Source organism: Gekko japonicus, unplaced genomic scaffold (genome assembly GCF_001447785.1).
Source record: "Gekko japonicus isolate JY-2015 unplaced genomic scaffold, Gekko_japonicus_V1.1 scaffold951, whole genome shotgun sequence".
In the NCBI taxonomy this organism is placed as follows: domain Eukaryota; kingdom Metazoa; phylum Chordata; class Lepidosauria; order Squamata; family Gekkonidae; genus Gekko; species Gekko japonicus.
The window spans coordinates 561105-572306 of NW_015173150.1; the positions used below are offsets into that span (position 1 = coordinate 561105).

Sequence of the window (11202 nt, forward strand, 5' to 3'; positions counted from 1 at the left end):
TACTTCCTCCGGTACTACCGATCAGCCATTGGGCAATGATAGTGTGCTTTCACGGACATGCCGAGTGATGTCCTGTGGTAGCGGTACCCCTACAGTACTTGGGGAGACGGGCAGAGGTCCACCTGGCCCGGATGCCACAGTTACCCTGCAAAGTGTTGTTGGGGAGAGATGCCCCTGGTATATTAGAGGCCATCCAACAGTACCATGAAGGTGGACGAGCCCAGGAAGGCATAGCTATGGAGGCAGAAGAGGTGGCCATGAAAGATGAGGAAGACTCCAAGGAGGACCAAGAGGCAGGAAGCCCCAAGGCTGGCTCGTCCCTTACTCCAGATCCGCTGGCAGGCCCTCGGGAGCGGTGGATTGGTGACCCATCCTTTATAGCAGCCCAGGACCAGGATGAAGGGTTGGCCAAAATGTGGGACCAAGTGGCGGTAAGAGACGGGGTCACCCTGAACCCCTGAGATGGTCGCTTACCCCATGTCACCCAGACGGGAGGGCTCTGGCACCGAAGGGAGAAGGGGAGGATGGGCCCGATTGACCAGCTCCTAATCCCAGCAGAGTACCGGGAGGAGGCTGTGGAATGGGCTCATGATCACCAATGGGCAGGACACCGGGGGTTTCAGAGCACGATGGCCAGGATCTGACCCATTTCTTCTGGCCCACGATAGTTCAGGACGTACTGAGTTTTTGCAGAACCTGTCTGATCTGTCAGCATATGTCAAACCGTGTGGCGCCCAAGGCCCCCTTGTCCCCGATAACAGTAGTAGGGACACCCTTTGACAAGATAGCCATGGACTTTGTGGGTCCGTTGCCCCGCACCCCGAGGATTACATCCTGGTAATCATGGACTATGCCACCCGTTCCCCCGAAGCCATACCGCTCCCTAGCCTCAAGAGTGCAGGTATCGCCCGCACCTTGATGCATCTGTTTTCCCACGTGGGACTTCCCCGAGAAATACTGACAGATCGAGGCTCCCCGTTCACTGCATGGCTGATGAGGCAGGGGTGTGAGGTTCTCCATATACGCCAGCTGTTTATGGCTATCCATCACCCTCAAACGAATGGTTTAGTGGAGCAGATGAACCAGACCCTAAAAGGGATGTTAAGGAAGGTCTCCCGTGACCATCCTAGTGCCTGGGATCTCCTGGCTGACCCCCTCCTGTTTGTTATTTGAGAAGCGGAAGATGCAGAGCCAGGGCGCAGCTCGGGGGTGGGCCTGCATTGCTCCAAACCCTACGGCATGGAAGCCGGCGGAAGGGGCCGCACGGAATCGGAATCTGCAGTTCCTCCCTCCCCCCTTCTTGTGCGGGCAGGGAAACCCTACTATATAGAAGGCCCTGACTACGTGTTCCGCATCGCTGGGGCAGCATGGCGACCAGCGGCTCACCCTCACAGGGGCAGCGTGGGCGTGACAGTGTGCAATGTGCTTGGTTGAACGCATGAAGCTGCCTTACCCTGAATCGAGACTATTAGTCCATCAAGGCCAGTATTGTCTATTCAAACTGGCAGTGGCTGTCCAGAGTCTCAGTCTGAAGTCATTCACATCACCTTCTAGCTGATCTTTTTAACTGGATATGCCAGGGATTGGACCTGGGACCTTCTATGTGCCAAGCAGATTCTCTAGCACTGAGCCACAACCCATCCCTGTGGTTCATGCTGCCCTGTCAGATCTCGGAAGCTCAGCAGGGTGACCCTTGGCTAGCATTTGGAAGGGAGACCTCCAAGGAATACCAAGGTTGTGACACAGAGGCAAGCGATGGCAGACCACCTCTGAAACATCTCTTGCCTTAAAAACAAATCTAGCTCGCCACCTGGTGGTGCATAATGCTAAAGAGCTAGAACTTCTGGCTGCCAGACAATCTTAATTATTATATTGCCACCGAGCCCAACAGTCTTACTTCTCCACTTAAAAGCTCTTCATCCCAGATACTTTCATAGCCTTTAAAGAGAATTCAGCCGACCAATGGCCTTTACCCATACCACGCAGATTAATATTTTCTTCCCCGATAAAAGACTTGGACTGATGAAGCTGCCTTATGCCAAGTAAATCCATTAGCAAGATCAGTATTATCTACTCATACCAGCAGTGGAACAAGGAAAATCTTTCCTGACACAGCGACCCACGATCCTGCAACTGGAATGCCAGGGACTGAACCTTCTGTAAGCAAAGCCGGTGTTCTGCCACTAAGCGATGGGTCCTCTCAAGAATGGTGAAAATCCAGGAGGTTGGATATACAGAAAGGTTTGACAAGCCAATTAGAACTATGGCTATTCAAGCATCACATACTTCACCACCAAGGAAACCCTGCAAGGCATAGTCTCTCCCTTTAGCCGGTACAGATAATACAGATCCTGCTGTCCAACCCATAGATAAGCCATGAGAACCTTCTGTCTGCCATTCCTATAGGGTGAATTTGTCCATAAGCTTTTACAGGGAGAGTGCGGCCCTACTTCGACAAGATGCTGGGAGGTCCAGGAGTGGCTCACTGGAAACAAAGACCGGCAAAGAAAGAGGGTGCGTTATAACCCATCTTGCCTGCTCTGCAGCCCAGAATCTGGTTGCATTTCCCATCCACAATCCACTGGGAAGATCCAATTGTGGAAGTCCCATTTTTGCAGGATGAAGTCTCCAGCATAAATGTTGGTGTCAGGTCTAGGGGGTCCTAGAAATTAAGTAAACTAAGGACAAATTAGGACATTAGGAAGAACTTCCTGACAGTGCGGTTCCTCAGTGGAACAGGCTTCCTCAGTAAGTGGTGGGCTCTCCTTCTTTGGAGGTTTTCAAAAAGAGGCTAGTTGGCCATCTGACAGCAATGCAGAAATGCTGGTTGCCAATTTGGGGTCAGTAAGCAATCCTGGAGGTTTCTTGTCATCTTCTGGGCGTGTAATGGTGGTCACTGCGGGTGTGGAGGGGGAGGTATTTGTGAATTTCCTGCATTGCGCAGGGGGTTGGACTAGATGACCCTGGAGGTCCCTTCCAACTCTATGATTCTTGGTTAAACCAGACCACTCAAGTTTAACTCAGTGTGATGCTGCATGTTATGATGTCCTCGTATCCATCACAAGAACTTTGCATCAAATGTTTAAGGGGGATTTTGTGCCTTCCAGGTGCACATTGGCCTTTTTGTCTGCTTGCAACCACAACACATGGGGAGAAATCCTCCCCATAGGCTGTTTTCATGTTGTCAGACCATGCCATCAACTCACTATTGATTCTCTTGCAAAACCAAAATCATGTTCCTTACACGGCTACAGGCATTTTTCTCAGTGGAGAGACCATAGCCAGCCCACGGTGTGGTTGGAGGATTTGAAAACAACATACGGGGAGGAAGGCTGAAATCACTTCTTCCTGTATATCATCGTCATGACCAGAAAGGTCCTGATGCGCATCTGGGAGGCACAAAACTCCCATCACATGCTTCACACAACATCCTCATGGTGGACACATGAGCTTGGTAACATGAACAGACTGCCTCAACTGATGAAAAAGTTCTGTTTGGAAATTTTGTCATATAAATGCATGATTAACTTACAAAACTCACTGGGAAACAAGATCAAGCTGTAGCCAACCCTTCCAGCCTTCTAAGTGAGGGACATTTCCCTGGGAAAAGATCAGCACAAGACAACCAACCCAATTGCTATTGCCTTAGTTTTTAAGGATTAGAACAGGACTGTTTTTGTAGAAAAAGCCCAGCAGGAACTCATTAGCATAATAGACCACACCCAACAGCAGGAACTCATTAGCATATTAGGCCACACCCCTGACAGCGCAGCTCATTAGCCCATTAGGCTGCACCCCCATGTTACCAGAAGTGTGGTCATCCAGCCACACCCACCTTTTGCTTCTTATTCTGTTTACCTTGTTTGTTGTCAAACCAGGGCTCTTTTTGTAGCAGGAACTCCTTTGCATGTTAGGCCACAAACCCCTAACGTAGCCAATCCTAATGAGTTTCTGCTGTTGGGTGTGGCCTATTATGCTAACGAGTTTCTGCTGGGCGTGGCCAACTCGGGAGCCAGCCGGAACTCCGTTCCTGCGCGTTCCTGCCCAAAAATAGCCCTGCTCGCCACAGATACCTAAACGAAACCTCTGTGTTCAGAGGCCCTATGTATTGATGCTAATGGTTGCTAATGACAAATAAGGGAAGGCTGATGCCTTCGTGATCCTTTTGTGAGGTTCCCGAAGTCTTCTGCTTTGCTGCAGGAGGAGACAGAAAGCTTATTTAGACTGGATTTTGGTTTGATTCTAGTGACCACTATTTTCCCTGTTTTTCCAACCACCCTTTTCCTTGTTGTTTTTTTCTTCCATCTCTTTTATAATTAACTTTATAATTAACTTTTTTTGCTTAGTTTAGTGCAATTTCTCCTAATCTCTTCCCCGTGTACTAAATCACACAGGTGCTACATGGTTTATTATAAGGTATTTTGCAGGGTTTCCATCCTGTTACTTCATGATTGGTCTAGTACTGGACTGGAAGGATACCATTTCAGTGGGTCAGTCTAGATGTTCTCAAGTGGTTCCTGAGTGGTGCCACTGGTTACCATGGTGCTTTCCAAGGAACACTTGGTCTAATGGAGTTTCCCGGCAAGGGAAGGCATCTTCCCATGCTGTTTCACTTGGCTCTCAATATATAAGAAAGCATTCCCCCAGAAAAGTTCACCAGACAAAAATTATAATATTCAAGGAATCTTGGTGCAGTTGATTTGAAGCTACACAAACTCAACTGGGTGCATCTGTGCATTCCGCTGAAAGGAACTGTTAATAGAGAAAGCAGCTGAAACTACCGTTTTGAAGCGAGCCAAGAGACAAGCTTGCGTTATCTGGTGACACAAAGTCTGCTCCAAAAGCAGCCAGAGGAAATGAAATCACATGTGCATTGGGGAACATGAGAAGAAAGAAGGATCTATAAAATTAAACTGTAGCACATGGTTGGAACACAGATACACCATGGATGTATGTTCTTTCTGGCATATGGGTGGTAACTTTTAATGAGGTCTTTAGTAGGAATCTGTCATGCAATAATCTCCGAGTCACGCACACCCTTATACACATGGGTATAAGTAGAAAACAATCTTCCCTTGCAAACAATGTTAACCAGGTCCTATAGCCCACCCACTTCCCTTTAATTTTGCCCACTTAGCACTGAGTTTTTACAGTGTTGGGATCCAATAAGTAGAATTACAGTACCTCTTGTCAACGACAAGCAATGTAAGTTGTTTCTTTGACCTCTTACTCTCCCCAGCCTTCTTTTTGTGTTGCAGGGAGCACAGGGGAAATTTGCTTTGCAAAAACCTGTCAATCCTCAAAGAAAATTGGGTCTCAAACTAGCTAGTTAATACTGCAGAATTTTAAAAAAAATGTTTCAAGACCTTTTTTTGCATGGGACAGCAATTCACAGAGTGCTTCTTCAAGAAAAGGGACTTAGGGGTGGGGAAAATGAATTTATTTTCAGATTTTTGCACCTGCCAGGAAGAGGGATGTGCAGCCCAAAATTACTATATCAAGATCTGATGTGAATAACACCCATTCTTCAATATGATAAATGCTCAGAGCCTCAACATTGGTGGACAGATGAAAACTTTCCAATCAGACCAGTATTCTGGCACCAGTATTGCTGTCTGGCTCTGGTTTCTCAGACAATGAGAATGGTGAAAGGTGAGTCAGCAGGTATTTAACTGTAACAACAGTAGCACACAGCATTTATATCAGTCATGCCAAGCATTCAGCATACATTTTGAGAGTCCGTACAAGAGGCTTATAATAGGTAGGCTAACATTAGACTCGATAGATTCAGGTGGGGTAGCCATGTTGGTCGGAAGCAGCAGAGCATAGTTTGGGTCCAGGGGCACCTTTAAGACCAACAAAGTTTTATTTACAGTGTAAGCTTTTGTGTGCAAGCACACTTCCTCAGATACAGTGGAACAGAAGATCAGTAGGTTTCCGATATAGGGTGGTGTCTATGCATCCATTGTGTATTTTTACAATAGTGTCCAGAAAATGTATTTCTTGCATAGATTGGCTCATTGTCAGGTTGATGGTGGGGTGAAAGTCGTTGAATGCCTGGTGGAATATGTCCAGGGCTTCTTTACCATGTGTCCAAATGATAAAAAGGCCATCAATGAATCACAGGTATAAGAGATGTGTGAGTGGGTGGGAGTTTGGGAAGCATTGCTCCAAGGGGGGACACTCAATGGGGGACCTCAAAGTAGCTGTTTGTTAACTCTCGCATTTGTATGCTAATTTACTGCCATCCACAGATCTTTCTTACATCCAATCTCAGCTATAACCACCCAAGTACTTATGCACCTTGACTCTAAATGGCCCTTCCTGACAACAACCCCCACCCCCTATAAGTAATGGTTGAGGAGGTTCTGTTCTACTGTATCTGAGGAAGTGTGCTCGCACATGAAATCTTGTACCATGAATAAAACTTTGTTGGTCTTAAAGGTGCCACTGGACTCAAACTTCATTAGACTCTTTCACAATTGCAAGTGAGGAAGGAACAGTGCTAAGGGAAACTGCAGCCTGCCTGAAGCCCCAATAAGATTGTGCTTGAAGCAATATTTGATCCAAAGAGCTCCTTGAATACATGGACAGATATGAAGCTGCCTTATACTGAATTAGACCCTTGGTCCATTGAAGTCAGTATTGTCTCCCCAGTAGGTCTCAGGGTCTCACATAATCTCCTGCCTAATCCTTTTAACTGGAGATGCTGGGGATTGAACCTGGGACCTTCTACAATCCCAAGCAGATGCTCTACCACTGAGGTACAGCCCCCTCTTTGCAAACAACTCATATGCTTAGAGCTGAATTATAGGGCAAGGGTGGCAGGAGTATGCTTTGCGGGCAGAAGGTCATCCCAAATCCAGTCTGGTCAATGGATTCTCAGGTTGTAGGTGTGGGAGAAACCATGTTTTTTCTGAGGCCCCAGAGAACCATCAATCAGAGCAAACAGTGCTGATGCAGATAGACCAACAGTCTGACCTGATAAGACAGTTTCACATGTCCATAGAATGTACATGTACATTGGATATCAGAGATCTAATATCTTAATATTTATTTAAAGCAGCCATAAGACTCAATTTGTGTTGGAGCCACAACACAAGAGACCGAGCTTTAAGCTCTTGCTGGCTATTTTCCCAGCAGAAAGTCACTCCCACCAATTATTTGTTCTTTTGAGATGGAGGAAGAGACACTTGGACTGTAACAATCATTTTTCCCTACTACAGCTAATAGCTGCTGATGGAGTCATTTTAAGGGTTAAATCCCCTTCCCCCAGTTTGGTCCAGTGGTTAAGAGTGGCAGACTCTAATCTGGAGAACCGGGTTTGATTCCCCACTCCTCCACATGCAGCCAGCTGGGTGACCATGGGTCAGTCACAGTTCTCTCAGAGCTGTTCTCTCAAGAGCAGTTCTCTCAGAGCTCTCTCAGCCCCACCTACCTCACAGGGTGTCTGTTGTGGGGAAAGGAAGGGAAGGAGATTGTAAACTTCTCTGAGACTCCTTTGGGTAGTGAAGGGTGAGGTATAAATCCAATCTCCTCCTCCTCCTCCTCTTCTTCTTCTCCTTACCAGAGAACCAGGTATTCCCCATGGCTGATTTCAAATTGCTTTAGAACAGACCATAACTGCAGATGAACCAGCAAACTATGGCTTGCACTTGCCCAATCAAACTAGGACTGAAACTATAGTATGCTCAGCACTAGAGCCAATACAAAGACAAAATATTATTCGAGAGCAAAGCAAAAAAATAACACTTCACTTTTAAAAACGTCTTTGCTGAGAATTACTTTATTTTGAAAGTGCGTATGAAATCTTACTCTGTAGCCTGAATAGCCTAGTCTATCCCAAGCTTGTCAATAGTTGGAAGCTAAGCAGGTAGGTCCCTGGTTAGAACTTGGATGGGAGACCACCAGGTTGTTATGCAGAGAAAGGCAATGACAAACCACCTCTGCTCATCTCTTGCACTGAAAACCCTGTGGTCCTGTAGTTGCCATGAGTCAGTTGTGACTTGAGAGTCCATTATATTTTTTCTTTATACGCCATCTCTCCAGAGATCCACTTGAGGTCGCTCTAAAAGTAAATATGATAAAACAATGAAAACAGCATTATTAAAAATCCCAGCCATTAAAAGGGTGTAGAAAGGTGCTAACATACTAACAGAATACAGTAAATAGCATCAACGGTTGACTTCATTCAATGCATCTGAAGGTCTCTAAACACTTCCCAGTACTCATACCTTGAATAAACTCATACTCTGAATAAACCTTTGTTGGTCTTAAAAGTGCTACTGGACTCAACATTTGTTCTCCTGCTTCAGACCAACATGGGTGCCCACCTGGATCTAACTTCCCACTGCTATTAATGGTCTGCATTAATGTTTCCTCTACAGGTTGCCCAAGCTACAATGATGACCGGTTGCCATTTCCTTCTTCTGTTCTCTGTGACGCTGGCATCGTCCTCTGTTTATGGAGAAGATTCATCAAGGATTGCAGCCAACGGTAGAGTACACAAACGCTTGAGGAGAGAGTGGATCTGGAATAAGATGCACATTTCGGAAGAGAAGAATGAAACGCTGCCACATCATGTCGGGAGGGTAAGAATTTGGTGACTGCAAGGCATCACTGGTATGGGGGGGAAGCCCACTTTTCTTTACCAAGCAAACACAAAACAAAAAGGGTCTGCCACACCCATTCTAAGCTAGCGCTGCAGTCATAAACCTCCCAGAAAAGATTTAACAAATCCCCAATGTTTAGTACTTTTGCAAACGAATAGCTCTAGTATTCTCGCACTGTGAGCATAAGCTTAGCTCTGACCCTGACAAATGCACTTCATACAGACATTTCCAGAAATAAAGCAGATATGCTCTCCCCTCTTAGAAAACTTCTTTTTCTTGGGAACAATCCCAGGAAAAAATGAACTCTACAGAATTGTCTCTCGTCAGCGGAGGGCAACTCCCTTCAGCTGCCTGTCAGTCGACAGCACTGATCCAGAAAGATCGCCTTTGCTTCACCAGACAGCCTGACGGATCCCAAGTGTTGTACAGGGGAGGAAACCCTGCAGCCCCAGCTGTCAAGCAAAGTGTCAAACCCCACTCAAATGAAGAACGACGTCTGAAAAGCTTTGCCCGGCTGTCATGAAGTTAACTGAGGATTTTTAAAACTTACTGTCCTGTTGGATGTAACACACATATTTAGAAGAAGAAGAGATTGGATTTATACCCCACCTTTCACTACCTGGAGGAGTCTCAGAGTGGCTTACAATCTCCTCTCCCTTCCCCTCCCCACAACAGACACCCTGTGAGGTAGATGGGGCTGAGAGAGCTCTCCTAAGAACTGTCCTTCAGAGAACAGCTCTGACAGAACTATGGCTCGCCCAAGGTCATCCAGCAGCTGCATGTGGAGGAGTGGGTTCAGGTTCAACAACAAGTAAATCTCCACACACGTTTCCAGGGAAGCGTTATGCTTTATTAGACTACAGGCCACAAATATTAGTTCTTCTGGAGCAAATGGCAGCTTCAGAGGGTGGCCTCTATGGCATTATACCTCAGCAAAGTCCCTCCCCTCCCCAAACCCTGCCCTCACCAGGCCCCACCCCTAAATCTCCAGGAATTCCCCAGGCCAAAGCTGGCAACCCAGTGTCATCACCTCTGATCAAAGAAGTCATCCCAGAACTGGTTCATCAAAACCTTTCTTTGCTGATTATGGTTTTCTGCTGCCCAAAGAGTTCAGGCAGCACAGATTTTTTTTCCTCTCCGGCCCCATTTTCTGTTGCTAAATTTATTATGCTCCTGTCTCATTTACTGAGACCGCACACTATCTGCTCTCCGCCCAATACATATGATTGCCATGTTGTGTGAATACAGTGACCTGTGTATTTTCAAGCTTTGGTAGGCATGAATAAGTACCCACAACAATTCCACATTGCGAGGATAGTGCATACCACACTCTAGCGCTTCACGAGGTAGGAACATAACAGAATAGAACAATTCCCATGTCAGAATTAGCAATGAATCCAATTAAATATTACCAAATGCTATATGTATATATATATTTAATGAATAAAGTGCTGAAATATCTTAGTGTTTAAATTACAATAATAACAATGTAAATGTCTATGTATCATCCTATTAACAATCAATCATAGAAGTAAGTCCATCTTGAAAAAAATACAAACATGAAGCCCCCCCCAATCACATTAGTGTCCAGAAGAGGACATGTTTAAAGGGTCCTCCTTAAATTAACAAGTCACTGCAGGGGGACGTCTGTTGATCTTCAAGGTTTCAAAGCATCAGCAAAACCAAAACTCTGTGGACGTTCGATAGTATCCATTTCGAGTCACCTCTTGTTCAAGAGCTGATCATTGTTTCCTTTCTGTGGTCAGTGTTACGTATTAGGGCTGGAATATTCCATCCACTAATTACAGGACACATTCATAATGGAACACATTTACCTTCTAATTCACAATATCTCATTAGAGTGTTTCAAGCTGAGCCTATATATATGATTGATTATTAATTTCAGATCATATCAAGCATCCAGAACTCCAACGCTATGTACGTGCTCGAGGGGGACGGTGCCAACAGTATTTTCAAAGTTGACGAACATACTGGGGATGTGTCTGCATATGAGAGGCTGGACCGAGAACAGAAAGCTGAGTATCAGCTGACGGCTCACATTCTTGACCGTACAACCAATAAGTCATTGGAACCACCATCCAAGTTCCGTATCATCGTCCAGGACGTGAATGACAATGCCCCCGTATTTGATCAAAGAGTGTTTAATGGGTCTGTCTTGGAAATGTCACCTGTAGGTAAGCTCTTGATCTTTTTGCTTGCTTGTTGGTTGGCTGGCAGGATGTTTTCGCATGAAAACTTAACAAAACATAAATGTACACGTGTCAAATGCAGTAGGAAAATCATGGTGATTCTCCCTCAGCTGCTACTCAACGCTGGCAAAAAAAACAATTAAAGCCCCAGTCCAGCTCTAATCATACACAGCTGGTGTCCCTGGTATAACAAGGCAAGGCAGAAATGGTCATTAGACTGGACAGAGTATTCAGTAGACATTCTAGTTCCTAAACTATTAGCAGAAAATTCACTCATTTTAGCGAAATTTTTCATTCAGGCCATGAGAATTTGGGCAACTTACAAGAAAACAGCTGTTTTTATAGCTTACCCACTAGCCCTCTCCAGTCTGAATTCTTCC

General features: G+C 45.7%; 1 protein-coding gene across 1 annotated transcript in view; it reads left to right on the forward strand.

Annotated features, from left to right (window-relative positions):
• Positions 1-236: 236 nt before the first annotated feature.
• Positions 237-11202, forward strand: part of CDH5 (cadherin 5) — a 29199-nt gene continuing 18233 nt past the window's right edge. The window contains exons 1-5 of the mRNA XM_015422368.1: positions 237-431; positions 826-901; positions 1313-1413; positions 8388-8591; positions 10519-10807. Of these exons, the coding sequence (XP_015277854.1) occupies positions 237-431; positions 826-901; positions 1313-1413; positions 8388-8591; positions 10519-10807 (865 nt within the window). The remainder of the gene's footprint in view (positions 432-825; positions 902-1312; positions 1414-8387; positions 8592-10518; positions 10808-11202) is intronic.